Here is a 19,592-nt window from a genome sequence, read left to right as displayed (position 1 = left end):
AAAGATGGTAAGTATACCCATTCGTTGGAATACTGTGTAGCTGTTAACGAAGATGGGGAAACTTTACGAACTGGGATGGAAAGATCTGAAAGATGTAGAAAGTGAAAAGAGGGCTGAATAGGCTACCTTATGTGTTAAAAAAGGGTAGAGACAAAAACATATTCATATTTGCATATTTGCATGAAGGAGCTCCAGAAGGAGCCCAGAGACCACAAGTGGTTACCTGCTGGGGAGGGCTGGGAGACGGAGGGGCTTGGGAGCCGGAGGGAGCCTCTTCACATAGATGTTTATATTGTTTTAATTTTAACTATATGATTGAATTACCAATTCAAAAAAAAAAAGTATAAGAAATAAAACTCAATCTCTGTCCTTACCATGTCGCAGACGAAAGCAGAGCTGTAGCAATGCTTTGTCATCTGTCTTAGCATTCCCCCAATGCCAGGGCTCCCCAGGGCCCAGCAAGAAGATCCGCAGTTTCCTTTCAAGGCCTGCTCCAGTGTGGCTTAGTCAGGAAGTTCCTTCTCAGGTCTGACTTCATTCTCTCCTGATAAAACCTCCAGCAGTGCCCCCCTAGTTCCATGTAGCTATCAGTAGTTATCCTCAACTCCCTCTGGGCCTTACTGGGTGTGCTGGGTAAGTCTAAATCCTACCTCCTCTCCCTCCAAGTACTTGGAATAGTTTGGCACTAGTCAGTGGGGGACAGGCCCATTGGTCCTTGTAGCCAACCAGGGAAAGGGAGACACTAAGGGAAGAGAAGAGAGGCCAGAGAGAAGAGCCTTGCTGCCCAACCTCTCCTCACCTTCTCCTGTGCACAGCCATTTCCCCCTGTGTCCACCTGTCCCATCCCTTCCCCCCATACACACACACATAAGAACATCTCTGAATCTCCCTCTTGCTCCCTTCCTTGTCCTTCATGGCCTCATCCTCTCCCTGGTCCTCCCAGGTGAGTGTCCACGCCTGCTGTCACCATGACGACCATTCACCACAAGGAGATGCTTCAGGAGCACGTGTCCATGGAGTTCTCCAGTTCCACCACCCACATGCAGACCTTCTCCCAGACAACCAAGATCGTGGGAGGCAAGTAGAATGGGATGGCTGGAGGAGGGGGTCAGTAATCAGGTAGGGGCAGCCTTTCTTCTTCCTCCAGTATTTGCGACTGCTGGGCCCCTCGAGAGCCCAAGATACCACCAGCAACCCTTCCCAACCTGTGTTTCTAATCTGTGCTTTGATAAAGCTTAGCCAGCCAGTTGCTCACCCACAGATCCAACCTCCAGAAAAAAAGTCACATGGATGTGTGTGAGTGATTGATGAACTCTCAGTTGCTTAAGGTCAGAGCCATAGGCAAATACCATCTCTGATGGTAGAATTCCAGGCATGGAGGAAGTTAGGGAGGTAGCAACCTTATCTACCTATGAATAATAATGCTGGCCCTGCCTCGAGAAGACCTGGAGCTGCCAGTGGAGAGAAGATGAACACAAAAACAACTGACTTGAGCTTCCAGGCACTCAGCCCTTGGGGACCAGACTTGGGGGAGGGCAGATCCAAGGGAAAGCTGAGAAACAGTCTCAGAGCAGAACAGACTGTTTTAGTCATGTCTCTAGAGGAAAGTGATTAAAAGATGGCCAGGGACCAGGATATTGAATTCCTGTCCTCCCAGTCATTGCCCCCTCCTTCAGAGTCCTCTGTGCACAGAGGTGAAGACCAGATAAACACTTTACACCAATTCCTCCTGGCCAGTGAGGCAGAGCTAGTGGAACAGCCGGGACTCAAGACCAGAAGTTGCAAACTCAATTGACTATAGTAGCGATTCTCAGCCCTGACTGCGCACCAGGGTCACCTTAGTGTAGGAGTGGGGGGAGAGGGGAGTGAAAAAAAACAGCGATATGTGAGTCAGAGGGTTAAATCTGGTGGGTTTTTGTTTTTTGTTTTTTTAAGATCTCCGGGGATTCTGACGTGCAGCCAGTGTTGAAAACCACTGGCCCATAGTGTCCAGGCAGGGAACATAAATGCAGAAAAAAGACTGAGGTGAACTGGACAGGATGTAGTCCATCTAAAGGGACAGTCACTCTTCACCTCCCTCCCACTGACTGTTCTGTTACCATATGGGAATGTGAGTCCAGTGCTGAGGATCCAGAAATCTGCATTTTTATGTGAAATCTCTCAGTTTTTAGATGTAGGGCTATTTTTTGTTTAAACATTGTAAAGGTCAAATAAAAAACCATGTGTAGACCAGATGCAGCCTTTAGAACTCTGGTCACTATTTAATGCTACTGGGGGACCAGAACTTCCAGAAGAGAAGCCCAAGAGACCCATAAAATCCCAAAGACAAGTTTCCGTCTAAGAGAGAAAAAAGTAGAACTCAAGGCTTTGACCCAATAAAGATTGACCAGGGGATGGATGAGGCGTTGGCTCCCCTAGTGGTTGACATTTGCCATAACACAATGACCCACCGACTCTTTAAGGTCCTTGTTTCTCGGCCAGTGCTGGTCCTGCCCCCCCCCCGCTAACCTAAAATGCTCCACCGTCCCCTCAAGAAAAGGTCAGCCCTCCAATCCCAGGCTAAGCTCCGCCTGTGGCCCATTCTGACCTCTCGCCCGCCGCCACAGAGGAAATCGTGACGAGGAAGTCCTCCAGCACCACAGAGTTCTTCAGCTTGGTGACCCGGAGTTCCAACATCCCTGCTGGCGAGAGCATCCCGGAGTTCGTGGATAAGCCTCAGCCGGTCACCGCGCCCGAGGGTGCGTCCCTCCCCGCGTCTCCCCAGGCCCCTGGGTGCTTCCCTTTCCTCCCCAGTGCCCCAGCCGCCACCACCACCACCATTGTCCTCTCAATACACAATCACTGGCTGGGTCGGGCCGAGGGTCCCTGCCCTGCCCAGGGCTGGGAGCAGGTAGAAGGTGCAGCTTGGAGGCTCAGAGGAAAAAAATAGGTCCTGTGCCCACTGCAGGGGATAAAGCCATGTTCCGAGTCCGGGTGCAGGGGAACCCCAAACCCAACATCTCCTGGAAGAGAGAAAGCGGCACCCCCATCAAGGAGTCCGCCAAGATATTCTACGACAGCGTTAACAAGGAGCACGTGCTGAAGGTGCGAGGTCCAGTTACCCATAAGGTCGGAGGCGGGGACCCCTGGCATGGGCTGCAGGTCCTGTCGCAAACAAGAGATCCACAATGGAGACCCAAGAACTGGGAGATGGGAAAAGGGGCTGTCATTGCCCTAGAGGAGGGGCAGGATAAGAGAAACCGTGTCAGGAGCTGGGGGGTTGCCAGAGTGAGCAGGGGACCAAAATTAGGGGCGGGGTAAGGCAGAGCTAGGACAATGCTAGAACAAGGAGGGGGCAAGACCAAATGCAAGAGAAAGAGAGGTTCCAGAAGGTGAGTGAGCCCAGAAGGAACGTGAAACCAAAGCTATGGGCGTGGCTAGAAGGGGCTAAGACCACGGTGGGCGGAGCCAGGCTGAGCTGGAGCGGGACCGGCACGGAGGGAGGGGCTGGTCCTAGAGTGTAGGTGAGGGTGAGGGTTCCTGGGCTCTTCAGGGGAACCTTCCAGAAGAGCAATGCCAAGGGCCGATCATCCTAGGGTCTAGCTGTCTTCTGCATGCAGCCTCTGGCTCCAGACCCTTTGAGGAGAGGGAGGGATGGGTCCCTGGGAGACCTAGACCTATAATTACTCCTGTTCCTCATCCTGCCCAGATTTCCCACTGTGAAAGGCAAAGAGCCTCTCTTCTCCCCACAGACGCTGGTTGCTTCCTTCTCCTCCCGAAGGCGCATTCTAGGACCCTTAGCCCCTACAGCACACACAAGCTGCCCCAGAGCCCCCCCGCCCCCACCAACTGGCCACTCCTTACACAAGGTCATTCATTCGGCAAGCACTTTCCAGGAACCCACTGGTACCTAAGTGTCTTTCTACAGGTGCCAGGGCAGCCTTGTTCACCCCCATTTCCTCAGGGGCTCAGGCCAATACCTGGTACAGAGGAGTAAATCCGTGTTAAATAAAGGCGTACTCAGCCCAGCGTCAGAAACTGCAGATAAAGCTGCAAATCAGAGGAAGTCCCTGTCATCCAGGAGCTCAGAGCCAAGGCGGAGAATCCAATGCCGAATCAGGCTCCAAACAGACACACGCACGCACGCTGACCGCTACCTGGCACCTCCTAATCACAGAGGCTGGTCAGTCCTCCACACACACATCCAGCACTCAGCCCCTCCCCCAGCCCCAAAGAAACACCCTCCTTTCCCATCTCACAGAGAGTCCCCCTGTGGTTCCCTCCCCACCTCCCCTGCTAATGGCCTGACTCTGATCCAGCTGGAGCCACTGACCTCGGATGACTCTGACAACTACAAGTGCATTGCAAGCAATGACCATGCAGACGCCATCTACACCGTGTCCTTGCTTGTGACCGAGGGTGAGCCAGCCCCGTTCTCCTGGCCTTTCCTCTTAGGGACCAAACTCCCTCTGTCTGACCCTGTCCCTCTCTCTGTCCTCAGGTGAAGAAAAATTGGATTTCAAAAAGATGTTGAGGAAGAGGTGAGGCTGGGAGGCTCCTCTGCCTAGGGTGTGGTCCCCCCACCCTCCAGGCTAGAGCTTCTGGAAGGCCTTTCAACAGCCCTCTCCAAGAATCCATGGAGTAGGGAGGAGCATCTCATGGTTGGGAGAGGCCCCCTCTGTCTTCAGAGAAAGGCACTAAGTCCAAGCTTGGCACTTCCTTCCAGGGGACCCCCTCCTCCCAAGAAGCAGCAGAAGAAGGTGACGGATGAGAAAGAGATGCTGGAGATTTTGTCCCAGGTGCCCAAGAAGGACTTTGAGAAGGCCTGCATGGAGTATGGTTTCACAGACTTCAGGGGGCTGCTCAAGAAGCTCAAAGGGATGAAGAAAGTGGAGGTAGAGGTCAGTGCCCATCAGGGAGCAGGGAGCTGCAGGCCTCTCCCCACCATGCACGTGCGTACTCAAGGGCATTCTCTACTGCAAGGACAGGCAAGGAACTCAGGTCACCCTCCTTCTACCTCTTTTCTCTTCACTGCTCCCTAATGTATTTGCATGGACTTTGGAGTCAGACAGACCTGGGTTCAAAGTCCAGTTCTACTGCCTTATTAACTGAGTGAACTTGGGGGTCTTCATCTGCAAAATCAAAATTATACTTTCCTTTTTCATTTGTTTTTGTGGTGGTGTTCTCATTTAGTCACTCAACAACTCATAACTGTTAAGCATGTACACTGGAATTAGAAGGCCTATGTAATGGGCCCAGGTACATAGTGACTATTCCGCAAATGGTGGTTCCTTTCTCTTCCCTTATCGTACCCGTTTCCCCCTAAATCTTCAAGTTGTTCGTTGTAGGGGGAGGGGGGTGGCGGGGAGCACAGTTATCTAATCAGTCTAGTCATTTCTCCCCAGACCTTCAGGGGGCTTCTCCAGCACTGGAGACACAGTCTGGGCAGATTCCAGATTCCAGATGCCTCTGACACCTGCCTTTTTGTTACCACAATCTCTCAGACCATCCAGATTCTGAAGCCCCTGGAAGACAGAGAGACCAAGGTGGATACCACGGTGGTCTTTGACTGCATAATGGAGCTGAAGGACCCCAATGTCAAAATGACATGGATCAAGGTGGGGAGAGCACCTAGGAAGGGCCCACCCTGGAATATCATTTTTTCTCTGCACCCCTTTCCTTCCAAGACCCTCTCATTACCCATAAGCCCTTTCCTCTCCTCCATCCCATCAAAAGGATGCCATCCGGGATGGTTGAAACTGAATGAGAGCTGGGCTTTATTCTTAGATGTTCCACCAGTTTGATTTGAGACAGTTACTTCCCTTTCTCTATACCTCAGTCTACCCATCTGAAAAGGCTGGATTAGATAGTCCTGCAGGTCACTGAAGATGGGCCTCTAAGAGAAAGTATCTAGTGAACTCATGCATATTAAGAGTTCGGGCCTTGGGAGAGGCAGAGACCCTGGATCCCACCGAGCCAGATGATGAGGCTAGAGAGATCTTAGGGGCCTCTGAGTGTGTTTGAGGATCTTAGAGAGGTAGATATGGCACCTTCCAGCTCAGGCTGGCTTTGGGGAATGGAGACCTCCAGAAATCTCCTCCTAAACCCCTTCATCAGCTTTTCTACCTATTCCATGAGGCAGGATAATGAGCCACTGAGGATCCAGTACTCCCTGGGCAAGTATGACGTGAAGCAGGTGGGCACCAAGTACATGCTGGTCATTACCAACGTGAACATGAACGATGCAGGCACCTACAGCCTGTCCGTGGACAACAAGAGGATAAGTGCAAAGCTTACAGTGCTGGGTAAGAGTGTGGGCACCAGGCAGCACAAGGAGGACACAGTCAGGGTCAGGGCAGAGGAATATCCAAGGATGGGGTCCATGGGGACATGGGAGGAAGGACCATGGGGCTGTGCACAGATTGCACGGGAATGGGAGTTAATGGCGGAGAGGGACATGGGGTATAAGGGAGAGGACTATGAGATAAAGTGCTGTGGGGCAGTGTAGCATAGTGGTTAAGAGTACAGCTTCTGGAGTTGAACTACTGGAGTTCAAATCCCAGCTTCTGTCACTTATGAGCTGTGTATTTGGGGCGAGTGATTTAACTTCTCTTTGCCTCAGTTTTCCCATCTGTAAAATGGGAAATAATGGTAGAGTCTACCTGAATGCTTTAATATGTGCAAAATGGCTAGAATAGTGTCTGGTGCATATCTAAAATCACAGAGAGAAATATTCTTTCTAAAATTGCTGTTAACATTACTGGGGAGGAGACCATATGAACATCATGGGAGGAGACTCTAGGATTCACAAGCAGAAGGAAAGAAGGATGCTTTCCCCAACTGTAGGCTACAGGACGCCAATGACACCTGAGTCTTTATGCCCCCCCTTCACCATCCTACCCCTCAGGAGGGACCAGGGATACAGCCCAATGAATGCCCCTCCTGCTCTTCGCTGCAGATGAGCCTCTGAAGTTCTTGGGAGAGATGAAGCCAGTGAAGGTGATGGAGCGCCAGACAGCTGTATTTGAGATCCACCTCTCCAAGAAAGTGCCCAACTTTGTGTGGAAGTTCAATGGAAAGGAGCTGAAGAGGGATGAAAAGTATGAAATCACTGTGTCTGAGGATCGTTTGACCCACACGCTTAAGATTAAGGATGCCAGACTCAGTGACAGTGGCGAGTTCTCCGCCGAGGTGGGGGACCTGGTTCAGAAGGCCCAGCTCACTATTGACCGTGAGTGTTTGGGCCAGAGCTTGAGGGGTGGGCTTCATGCCACAGCAACCTCCATGTGAGCATCTATCCATCCATCCATCCATCCATCCATCCATCCACGTATCTGTCCATCTCCTCCTTGCAAGGCCCTTTGATGGCTACTAGAAAGATAGAGAGTTCTCTCTGCTAATTCCTAGTCTAGTGGGAGAAGCAGGTGTGGAAATGGAATTATAACAAAAGTTCTTAAGCAAGGAGTCAAGATACTCTAGGATCTTACTATCGGCTGGGAGATCATGGGCCAAGAAATTATTAGCCTTTATGGCTCTAATATCATATATTACAGCATATCACTCTTGACTTCTTACATTCTTATACCTAGTTTGGAGAGTTGCACATGATGGTGGGTCATACATGTGAACCACTCTTGACACAAGTGACATGGAACAGTCATTGCTGTGATTGAGGGAGACATGGAGGCTGTGAGAACCCAAAGAAGAGGTACCACCTGGCAATGTCAAAAAGGATATGATGAGATGACGGCAAAGCTTTACCAAGTAAAACAAAAAGGAATTCAGTTTTCAGAAAAGGGGCAAGAGAAGAGGACATTCTCAGGAGAGGGAATAGCATGTGTAAAGGCCCAGACACCAGAGAGACAATGCAATTATGGCTGGAGCTCCAAGGGGACATTAGAGATATTGCCTGCAGTGCCGTGAGGAGGTAAAAGCTGTTGTCCCGTTCTACATATGAGGAAAATGAGACTTAGGGAGTGAATGCACTGCATACAGTCAGCTGGCAAGTAAGAGGCAGAGCTGGGACCCTCCCTGCCGGGTCCCTCTGTGAGTCGGGTACACACTTCATGTCACAAGGCCCTGTGGTTTCTAGGGTCAAAAAGAGGAGCAGGGCAGCATCTAGCTGCAGAGAATGAGGTTGGGAGCAGGACCAAGTGTTTGTTTGTCTGTCCATAGGCATCCCTATAAAGTTTGTGAGCACCCTCAAGAACGTGCGTGTGAAAGAGAGGAGCTGTGCATGCCTTGAGTGTGAGCTGACATCCAAGAACGTGACCCTGCGCTGGAAGAAGGATGGACAGCTGCTGGCGCGTAGCTCCAAATACAGCATGAACCATGAGGGCAAGCGAGCGGAGCTGGTCATCGAGGATGCACAGCTCAGTGACAGTGGCGAGTACACTGTGGTGGCCATGCAGGATGGGGACCCCGCGGAATACTGCAGTACTGCTGTAGTCACTGTGGAAGGTATACGCCCACCCTGTCAGTCCCCACTGACCAACCCCCCAGCCCTAACAGTTTCCTACTGTGGACACCCATCAGTCCCCTGACTGACTTCAATCCTCCTCCAGACCATGATCTAATTCTACCTCCCCACTCTGACCACCCCCATCTCCCAAATTCTGACCATCTCTACCTCCTAGATGCTGACCATCCCTCATCTTTTGAACTCTATCCCAAATCCCTTGACTTCATCCATCCTTTACTTGCAGACTCTGACCATCCCCAGCAAACCTGGTCACCCCACACCCCTAGACCCTGACCAGCCCCTACTCACTATCGCTGACCACTCCCCACTGATTGACCACTCTCAACTCACAATAAACGCTGGGCATCCCACAGACCAGCATAACCTGCTAAATATCCCAACTCCACTAACCACCTGCATCCCACCATCTAGTCCCCTTCTTAACCTGAGCATCCTAAGTCCCCACTGACCATCCTCCGATGATCAGCCCCCCATTAGCCATCTCCCAGAATTCCCAGTTGCCATTTCCCAATGCCACTGACTTTTCCCCAACTGCCCCCCACCTACCTGCTCTAATGCCCCCACCGACCATCACCCACTTGCCCATTTCCAAACACCTTGCTCATCATAAATGATTTTGATAGACGCCACCAGCCCTTTTCCCGTAAGTCCCTTCCACCCCGATACCCTAACCCAACCCCTGCCCCCTTTCTCTCGAGAGCGGCTGGCCACCGTGAAGAGCGGGATGTCCGACGTGCACGCGGCCACCGGGAGCCCGGCTGAGCTGTGCGTAGTGCTGAACGACGAAAAGGTGGATGGCGTGTGGCTGAAGGATGCCGAGGAGGTCCGAGGCAGGGGCCAGGGAAGGGAATGAAGGACGAAGGGGTCGACCGGGCATACACTCGCACTCATGACCGCCCCTCGCCCCGCAGATCACGGACTTGACCGGCGCGCAGATCGTGAAACAGGGTGCGGTACACAAGCTCATCTTCCCCAATATGGGGCCAGAGCACGAGGGCAAGTACACATTCAGGGCCAAGGGTGCAGAGAGCGAAGCCTCGGTATTTATTGCAGGTAAGGTCGCCGCCCACTATGGACAAAGCTAGACCACGCCTGGCCCGCCCACCTACTCCTAGCTCCTCCCCCATCCCCCATGGGCTCCTCCTCCACCCCTCGGCTCCTCCCGCATCCCTGCTCTTCGAGCCTTCCCTGCCGCCCCTCCCTACAGATCCTCCAACCATCCACCCATCGGTACTGGAGGCACTGGCCGCACACCCGGTGACCGTGAAGGTGGGCCACACCGCGAACATCAAGGTGCCCTTCCGGGCAAAGCCGCTGCCCAAAGTGATGTGGTACAAGGACGGCATGGAGGTGACGGAGGAGGAACGCGTGTCGATGGAGCGTGGCGAAGACCAGGCGCTGCTCACCATTTCAAACTGCGCGCGGGAGGACAGTGGCATCATTACGCTCAAGCTCAAGAATGACCATGGCTCCGCCGCAGCCACTCTGCACCTCAGCGTGCTGGGTGAGGCCAAGACCCTGGCTTGGCAGGGCTGGGGGCACCACGCAGGCTGAGGAGAGAGCTGGAGTTCGGGTTGAGAATGGGAATGAAGTGCTGGCTTTGCAGCCAGAAGAAGCCCATTTCCTAACTTCCTAACTAGGTGGCCTTCCTTGGGCAAGTCCATTAACTTTCCTGAGCCTCAGCTTCTCATCTGCGACAGGGTGGTTTTTTAAAGTGCCTATTTCAAGTGAATATAAGACTATAGTAGAGTGCAGAGCACGTACTTGACCTTCCGATGTTGCTGAAGTATTGTAACTGACTTGGAGATGAGGCTGTGGTTGGAAGTAAGGTGGAATTTAGGATGAAAGTGAGGTTCATTGCGAAGAATATTGGAGTTGGAAGTGAAATGGAGTGAGGGGAGGTGAGATAGGGTTGAGGATAGAATGAAATTGGAGAGAAAGATGGAATGGGGGTGGAAATGGTATTTGGGATGGGTCTGAACATAAAGTTAAGGAAAGACATGAGGAGCTGGCCTTAGTGAACTCATATTCAACATGCAACACACACACACACACACACCAGCATCACCTCCTCCACCTCCATCTCCATCAAGCTGTGGGTTTGGATGGATTGGGTTTCAATTCAGTTCGGCAGTATGACTGAGCACCTCCTCTGTGTTCTCAGTACTGAGGACACAGGGATGAGTTATCCCCTGCAGTCCCTCAACCCAAAAGGGATAAAAACCGGCAGACATGTAATTATAAAATAAACTGTAATAAAAGAAAGTACTGGAGTTCTGGAAGCTGAGAGGAGGGGAGACCTTGTCTGGAAGAGGTAAGTGGGAATTAGCTGAGGCGGGGGTCCCTCAGGTCTCCGGTTCACTCATTCCTAGGCGGACAGGAATCTCGGGGGGGGGGGGGCAGGGATCAAGACATTTGGGCAAGTCTTAGGAAAACAGTGACAGAGGGAAGGACAAGGGATCCACAAAGCTCAGAATCTAGCTATGTCTCAGTCTGGTGGACCTCCAACCAGTGGGATGAAGCCCTTCTGGCCCTTTGCTCCAAAGACACATTCTGATTCTCTCTTCTGTCCTTAGACCGTCCCAAGCCTCCCCAAGGCCGGGTGGAGTTCCTGGAACTCTCGGGTAATTGTGTGCACATGAAGTGGAAGGCCCCGAAGGACAACGGCGGGCGGCCTATAACACAGTTCATAGTGGAACGGAAGGCAGTCGGCAAGAAGTCCTGGATTAAGATTGGTGAGGTGGACAGCAAAGTCACCAAATTCTCCACCAACAAGGTGGAAGAGGGGAAGGCCTACCAGTTTCGTATCCTGGCCGTCAATTCGGAAGGAGTGAGCGACCCGCTGGAGACAGAGGAAGTGTTTGCAGGAAATCCTATTGGTCAGTGAGATAGCCCCGTGCTCAGTGGGGACCTCAGGGGCCACCGTGGGGACCTTCAGCCGGTGAGGAGTGCTGGTTTGTGGGAGATTCCGCAGGGTCATCTCTAGCTGCCCCACAAGACAGATGGCTTCTAGAGTAAGAGCAGAAGATCGTTTTGGACGGGAATTGTCAACTTTTTCCAGTCAGATCACATGCACAGCACGCTCGCATGTGTACATCCAGAACTGTGCACAATTCCAGGGAGATAACTCCACTTGTTTCTCCATTCCAGAAATCATCCCATATCCAAGGGAGAGTAATGTTACTTTAGGGATAGCCTTGAAGCCACTCTAATTTTTTTTCCAAAGAAAACCCTTGACAACATTGGCATTTTAATTATGATCACTAGTTAATTACTTGCTACACTCCTCCCAACTGATCTCCATGTTTCTGTGTGTCAAGACAGTACATTAAAAACTGTGCCACTGGGGATGCCACAGGTTGGAAAATTCAAGTTGGCGGCTCTCTATCTTGGCTACACATTAGAATCACTTGAGGTCTCTTAAAAAATGCTGATTCCTGGTCTCCACCCTAGGCCAGCTGAATTAGAATATCAGGACACAGGACCCAGACACTAGTTTTTGGTGGTGTTTTGGGGTTTTTTTTTTACTTCCCACATGACATTAATGTGCAACCAGAGTTAATCATTGGCTTAAGTTTTTTTAAGGAAGGAACCAGAGCTCAGCATGGGGTGGGCAACTGTCTACATGCTCCCCCACCTAATCTCTGCCCTCTCTCTCTCTCCCACAGAGCCCCCTGGTCTTACCTCCCAGCCCCAAGTGACTGACGTGACCAAAGAGGCTGTGACCGTCACATGGAACGCCCCTGCCCAAGATGGGGGAGCCCCAGTGCTCGGCTACATTGTGGAGCGGAGGAAGAAAGGCAGTAACCTGTGGGTGCCAGTCAACAAGGACCCCATCCAGGGTGAGGTCGAGGGACAAAGGCCCAGGAGGGACCAAGGGAGACTTTGTTGGGTGGACCCACGTACCCGTGCTGCTCTGAACATACTCCCTCCTCCAACTCCTTTGTGGGTTTTCATAGCATCTCATGACCCCCTCTTCCACATCTACTCACTCTATGGTCTCCTACCACGTGGACCACCCCTGGCCTCATTACCCCTCAACTTCCCATTTCAGGCACCAAGTACACTGTGGATGGTCTCCTGGAGGACACAGAATATGAATTCCGAGTTGTAGCTGTGAATAAGGCAGGCCCCGGACAGCCTAGTATGCCATCCAGCTCAGTGGTAGCCAAGGACCCTGTCAGTGAGTATGGTGCTGCCAGTTCCCAACACACAGTGGAATTAGCCACTGGAGGTAGAAAGAGGATTTCTTCCCGGGAAAGTCTAACAGGAGGGGATCACACAGTCTCCACTCTCTGGGAGCTGCCAGCCTGATAGAGGGACAAGATTCACACACAAGAGAAAGCCAGCAAATAAAGATTGAGAGTCAGGGACAGCGAGGAGGTGGGTGGAAAAAAGTTTTTATCAAATGTTGAGTATGTCTGGTTAGGTGAGGTAGTAGAAGCATGTCTGAGGATTGAGCAAGGGTGTTGGGGAAGTGGTTGGGTGGGTGAGATGGGGATATCACGCATGAATGGGTGTGGTGCAGAGGGCTGAGCTAAAGGCTGGAGTTTTGAATACAGAGGGGTTGAGTGTATAGTGTGTATTGAATTTGGAGGGTTTTTACTTCAAGGGTGAAAGTATTGAGACTGAGAGAATTAGATTTAGAGGTTGTTGAAGGTGAAAGCCTGGGTATTGAGCGTTTTAACTGTGAGTGTTGAAGGTAGAGGTGTTGAAAGTTACATTTCAGGGGTATTGAGTGCAGGAATTGGGCATGGCGTTGCGTGGAGAAGAATCTGGGGGCTGACTAGCTGTCTGTGTCACGCAGAACCCCCGGGCCTGGTGCAGGGCCTGCATGTGTCGGATTCCTCCAACTCCAGCATCTCCCTGGCCTGGCTGGAGCCTGCCGAGGGAGACCCACCCTCTGGCTACATCCTTGAGATGCGGGCTGAAGACACCAAGGAGTGGTCCAAGTGCACAAAGATCCCCATCTCGGGCACCTGCTACACAGTAGGAGGCCTCACCGAGAGGCAGAAATACTTCTTCCGAATTCGGGCTGTGAACGAGGCTGGGTGTGGGGAGCCTGTGGAGCTGGACGATGGGGTCCGTGCCATGCCACCACCAGGTGAGGGATGCAGACAGGGCTGGAGTGTAGGCCCCAACATCCTAGCTCCACACCTTCCTCTCTGGGACCTCATCCCACAGGAGAAAACTGGGCAATGCTGTGATCAGGAAAGAGTCGTCCAGGCTTGTGCCTGGACAGAGCTAGGGATAACCCCAGGGCCTTCCCTGCCAAAAACAAACAAACAAACATAACAAAAACCAAAAACCCCACTCATTGTGTGCCGAATAGTATCTACTGTGTGCCAAGGGAGGTGTTAGGGATTTAGAAAAAAATAAAACACAGGACCTGCCCTAAAGAGTCTTATATAATAATAGAGGGAGACAGATGAGGAAAAAATAAATAAATGTTTCACAGCATTGCAGGGTTGCTAGATGTCTGTATGGCCTGTAGTGAGAGCATGAAGGAGAAGAGGTTGGGAAAAGCTTTGGAGGGGAGGCTTAAAGCTAAGTCTTCTGGAAAGAGTGTTCCATGCTCCTATCTCTGTCTCCTCCATCTCAGCTGCTCCCAACTTTGACCTCAGTGCCCGGCTGAAAAGTCGCATGGTGGTTCGCGCTGGGACAGCCCTCTGCATCCAGGCCGCCTTCTCTGTGAGTCCTACCCTGGCCCCCAGACGCCCACCACTTAACCAAGTTGGCTGCTACAGCTATCATAGTCTCTGCCTCTGCCTCTGCCCCTCGCCAGACCCCTGGCCTCAGAGCCTGGCAGGAGACTCCTGGACGGTGGGATAGGGCCTGCCCCCAAATTCCACCCAGGTGACCCCTGGTGCCATCTCCTGTCACCACCCAGGGCTCACCACCACCCAACGTGATCTGGCTGAAGGATGGCGTGCCCACCAAGGGCAGGGAAGCCATCACCAAGAGCAAAAACCACTCCCAGTTCCTCATCAGCGGCACCAAGCGCTCCGACTCAGGGGTGTACCGTATCTTGCTCCAGAATGAGTTTGGAGAGGCATACCATGACATCCACGTGCGTGTGGCAGGTATGACGACAGGTAGAGGCCTGGGGAGGCATCGCTGCACACACTCCCTAGTGCTGCTTGAGTCCCTACCACTGTAAAGTCACGCCTTAGGGTAGTCAAGTCTTCTTTGGCACCATAGAGCAAGACTTTATCAGCCTTTGCCTTAATGCGGAGGGTTGTTTTCACTTTTTCTCAGTGTCTTGAAGCCCCAGGGGCATTGAACTAGGACCCAGCCCTTGTTTCAGTCTCAGTCATATGTGGAGAGCTTCGGGGCGTATGCAGAGTAGGGTCTGTGAGCATAGAGAGAGCAGAGAATGGGTAAGAGGCAGGAGGGACAGATAGAGAGGAATCCATTAAAACTTGGGGTAATTTGCCTATATGTTATTGGAAATACTTTTAAAGTTTGTGATGTGGTCACTGAGAAAGCCTTTTGGGGGAAGCTTCACAGTCCCACAGCGTCATTGCCATATGGCTTCATTAGAATTCTTGAACCACAGCTGAAATGAGCCTTCTATTATTTTTCAGTCCCCCCAGATATTTAGAACTTTAATAATAAAGGTGGTGAGTAAAAACTTTGGAAAGAGCCTTTTCATTATCTTAGGTTGCAGGAAACTTTGTAGGTTTTGAGGTTTAACACATTGTGTATTATTAAATTTACATCAATCACCATGCCAAAGAGTATGTGACACATTCTTTTGCATTGATGCATTTTGTACCTCTCTCCATTAAAATCATAACAGCCCCCCCAAATTGGGTGGCCTCTTAGAGACGGCTGGAAGCTTTATTATAAAGCCCTAAACCCCCAAGAGAAGAACGGGTGAACTTTTATTGAACAGATCCTACATGCCAGGCACTTTACACAACATTTCCATGATAGTTATCGTTAGCCTCATTTTGCAAATGAGGAAATGGGTCTCAGAAAAGATAAGTAACTTGCCAAAGTTCACAGGGCTAATAAATGGCAGAGCTACACTTCATAAATAGTTCTTTCTGACTCCAAGACCCCCAGCTGCCTGAGAGTTAGAAGAAGGTAAGGTGCCCCATCCCATCCTCCTTAGGGCTTGGCAGGCATCAGGGGTGGGGGCACGATATTTCAGCCCCCCAGGGTGGCTGATGGACCTTCGGACCCTTCCAGATTTTCCGCAGCCACCCACAAACCTGCAGCTGTTCGAGGAGGTCCCCAACACGGTGACTCTGACCTGGAACCACAGCCCCGACGTGCAGGAGGACAGCGAGGCCCACTACGTCATCATGAAGCGGGATGCCAGCACCGCCACCTGGTTCACTGTGGCCGAGCACGTCTTCAGCAACAAGTACACGGTGACCGGGCTGCTCCCCGGCAGGAAGTACTACTTCCGGGTGCTGGCCCGGAACGAAATCGGTGACAGCGACCCGCTGGACTCCAGGGATACCTGGCTCGTCAACAAGGACAAGAGTGAGTCTGGGGACTTGGGGGTTCAGGTAACGTCTGGAATCCCTGATGGTGGGGATGAAATAAGGGTTGCAAGGGGTACCCAAGATTTGAGGTAAAATCTGAGGAGCACTGAGGTGAAAGGGTTAATTAACATCAGGGACCCTGGGGAGAAAAGCAGAGGTCTGGAAGCCTAGGGGAGGAGATTCCTTCGGGGTACACTGAGGGGTGGGACTAACGCGGAGGTGGGGTGGGGAGGTCACCTTGGGGGCGGGGATGACAGTTGGGGGCCGGAGGGTGAGGAGGGCTTGTGGAGCTGAGAGGCTGACTGAGGTCCTGACTGAGGACTCAGGGAGAGTCCAAGGAGCAGGGATGACATCCAGAAACCCTCGAGGGAGGGCATTAAGGGTAAGGATAGCTGCGGGAATCTTGAAATGAGGGCCTAAATTGGAGAAAGCAGAGACCGTGGAGGCTGCGTGGGCATTGGGGAAAGCTTGGATGGGGAGTTTAAGGCCAGATAACAGCTCGGGTCCGCAGGCTGGCGGCTGGAAAGAAGTCTAGGACACCCGGGTCTGGAAAAGCGTAAAACCCCGCGGACCTGGTTTAGGTCTTGGAACCCATGGGGGTGTGGGGGGGGTGGCGGAAGGGGAACCTTAGGAACCAGTATAAAGTCGGGGCCCCAGAGTTGATAGCGCGTGGGAATCTAACCCAGGTCTTCGGGGTTCCGTGAGCTGGGTCTCCAGGGCGTCTTAGGAGCACTAAGCCGGCGCGCGATGGATGGGGGCCTTGGGGTGCGCTCACCGCCCTTCGTGTCCCATCCGCGCAGTCGAGGACCGGAGCGCCAAGCTGAAGCCGTACCAGCAGAAAGACTGGCGCCACGCGCCGCGCTTCCTGACCCCGCTCAAGCCGCACACCGTGCTGCGCGGCCAGGATTGCACCATGACCTGCGCCTTCCTTGGGAACCCACGGCCCACCGTGACCCTCTACAAGGGCGACGTCAACATCACGGCCAACTCCAAGTTCTGGTACAACTCCACCAGCGGCGTGTGCACCATCGTCATCCCCACCTGCACACTCAAGGACAGCGGAGAGTACAGCGTAGTGGTGGAGAACGAGCTGGGCAAGGACCGCAGCAGCTGCACGCTCGCCGTCTACGGTGAGGGTGCAGCGCCGGCCGGCCCGGGACGGTGAGGGTGCCTGGCTGTGTCCCACGTGGGGCGGAGGCGCAAAATGGCGGCCTCCTGAGCCGTTGATCAGCTCTTTTCCTATGGCTGGCGCAGGGTTTTATTTAATCTGACATGCGGTGGTGTAAACATTCTCCAACTGGCCATAGTTCGTACCACTGTCCCATCTTCTCGATGTCATGTTATGTGCCTGGCCCCTGCAGACTTGGGAGTCTGCAATCCCTCAGTAGTCTGTAGTTTGCAACCCTTGGTGGGCCTAGACTTGCATTTGAAAAAGACGCCAGTGATCAGGCCTAAACCAGACTTACCAATCACAATCTCCCTGGCAGGGTTCTGGAAGGAATCTTTATGTTTACAAATTTTGCAAGTCATTCTGATGTGCAACCAAAATTGAAGACTACTGGTCTGAGATAAGGATAGATGGGAGGCACTGAAGGGAACCTAGTGGAGGGAGGCCCTCCCTCTGCACATACGTGTGCTATGTTTCTGCTCATGGGTGCACATATAGGGGAAATATTCTGTTTCTTCCTACACACTCTACTGTCTTCACAGCTAAACAGCCAGTTGCATGAACTGTCTAAATGCAAAGATGACCTGTTTTGCTCCTCTTTGTTTAAACTCCCTCCTAGCTTTCCCATGATCCTTTAGATAAAAATCACAATCAACAAGCCCCCCCCCCCCCCCCCCCCCCCCCGCCACCATCTACCTCTCCAGCCTCATCCTCTGCCACTCTCTGAAGTCCCCATGGCACACTATTGGTGTCCATGGTTTCCATGGTTACAGATGCCTTTTTTTCCATCCTGTTATAGATGCCTTTCTCTGGGGAAAGGACCTGGTCCTGTTGCTCTGTCTCTCAAGTACTCAGCTAAGTGTCTGGCATTGAGATGACGCCTCCACAGTGGCTGCTGAACTGTGTAACAGAACTAGGCCAGGGAAGGCCCTGTGGGAGTCATCCAGCTCTCATTCCACAGCTAGAGAGATCCCTGACAACTTAATTCTGGTTGTAAGCACATGGGCACAGGGCCCTGGCTCCAACACTCACCAGCCATGTGACCTTGGCAAGCCACTCTGAGCTTGTTTCCCCATGTACTGCTTAGGGCTGTCATGAGGATTAAATGAGATAGTGCACAGAAGTGCCTGGCACAATGCGTGGCAAATACGAAATGCCAAATAACTGGCAGCTCTTGGCCCCACACACCCAGCTGACCTTGGGAGACTGGAGCTGGCAAGGACTGAGGATCCCGGGCAGGGTCCAGCCCCTGGTTCCTGCATAGCGACTGCAAGTCCGGCAATTTGGAGTTTCCCTTACCCCAGCATCATTCATACTAACAAATACTTGCTTTGCTCTTTCAGACAAAGATGACAAGGCAATTCTAGCCTCCGTCACTGAGAGTCTGCAGAAGAAATCAAAGTACCTTATGTGAGCTCCAACCCAGACCAGGCATCAGGAGGATGCTGTGATGTGGGTGGGGCTTCTTGGCCCATCCTCTGTGTGGTCCCAGCGAGAGAGACCTGGTTCCCTCTGTGGTGCTTGTCAATGTAAACATTCAGTGAAGGCATGGGACAATAAACTGAGTGAGTGCGCCTGTGCCTGTTCCTAACCATGGTGTGCAGCAGGGACCAAGGAGATAGACGTGGGCGTAGGATGGGGATACATAGAACCGCGACCCCTGAGAGCTCGGTCCAAACCCACCCACATGGGGAACGACCAGCCCCCTTCTGACTGGGCCTCGCCTTGCCTTCCCCTCCTCCACAGCCACACTGCACCCTGCCCTCCCTCCGGGCATAGAGGGCAAAGTCTGCATCTTTCTCCCCATCCTGCCCTTCCCATTTCTCCACTCCAGGTAGGTGTGTCTTCAGAGTTTAGGGGTTGGAAGGGATCAGGACCTTGCCTCTTTAGTGCCTGGGGTTCCCACTATTTGAGAATTAGAGCATCTGAAAGCTAGAACGGATTGGTCATCCTGCTTGCCGGCTTTCAAACTTATGTTTTGCAGCAGAAAACCCTTCCTTTAAAAAAAAAAATTCTTAAGAACCTACTGGACTTGAAACAAGGATAGGGGGTCTTTGAGCCTCCCTCCTCTACTTTATTCTTTTGCTAGCTCCCACTAGCAGGGATCTCTGTAAAAACCCTAGTTTGAAAATCACTGATTCATTCAACACCTATATGGGCCTTGAGTCTCTTTATCACGTCCCCACAACTGTACAACGCCTCTACTGATGGCGTATTCACCACCACCCAAGGCTTCCCTTCTTACTTCTGGGTCAGGGCACTGCCCATTAAGATGCAAATGCCCCTGGAGTGGGGTTACACATTATTCTGGCAGGGCTTCACATCTAAAGTATGAACCAGACGATCTAATCTCATTCCTCCCAGCTGTTCAACCGAGCCCAGAGTCCAGGAAGAAAGGAGATGCTTGAAGGGAATCTGGATCATTTTGGAGCAGCTGGCAGGTCTGGGGTGGGGAGGGGAGGAG

At 52.2% G+C, this 19,592-nt stretch overlaps 1 protein-coding gene across 1 annotated transcript; it reads left to right on the top strand.

Moving 5' to 3' along the window:
• The first annotated feature begins 968 nt into the window (after positions 1–968).
• On the top strand, positions 969–18,542 carry IGSF22 (immunoglobulin superfamily member 22). Its single transcript, XM_065883010.1, has 22 exons — positions 969–1,077; positions 2,607–2,738; positions 2,948–3,084; positions 4,299–4,398; positions 4,481–4,520; positions 4,706–4,880; positions 5,484–5,597; positions 6,122–6,284; positions 6,938–7,210; positions 8,155–8,439; positions 9,160–9,284; positions 9,373–9,514; positions 9,669–9,965; positions 11,038–11,340; positions 12,130–12,303; positions 12,516–12,644; positions 13,269–13,565; positions 14,064–14,152; positions 14,352–14,544; positions 15,659–15,958; positions 16,761–17,090; positions 18,472–18,542. Exons 1-22 carry the CDS (start codon positions 969–971, stop codon positions 18,540–18,542), a joined length of 3,978 nt encoding a protein of 1,325 aa, XP_065739082.1.
• The last annotated feature ends 1,050 nt before the right edge of the window (positions 18,543–19,592 follow it).

This window comes from Phocoena phocoena, chromosome 8, assembly GCF_963924675.1.
Source record: "Phocoena phocoena chromosome 8, mPhoPho1.1, whole genome shotgun sequence".
In the NCBI taxonomy this organism is placed as follows: Eukaryota; Metazoa; Chordata; class Mammalia; order Artiodactyla; family Phocoenidae; genus Phocoena; species Phocoena phocoena.
Note: the sequence above shows the minus strand (reverse complement) of the source record. Positions and strands in the feature narration are given on the sequence as shown.

Coding starts and splice junctions, on each gene's coding strand:
- IGSF22 (XM_065883010.1), top strand. CDS start 969: ATGACGACCATTCACCACAAGGAGATGCTTCAGGAGCACGTGTCCATG. Junction 6,285..6,937: donor TGCAAAGCTTACAGTGCTGG/GTAAGAGTGTGG, acceptor TCTTCGCTGCAG/ATGAGCCTCTGAAGTTCTTG. Junction 12,645..13,268: donor GGTAGCCAAGGACCCTGTCA/GTGAGTATGGTG, acceptor TGTGTCACGCAG/AACCCCCGGGCCTGGTGCAG.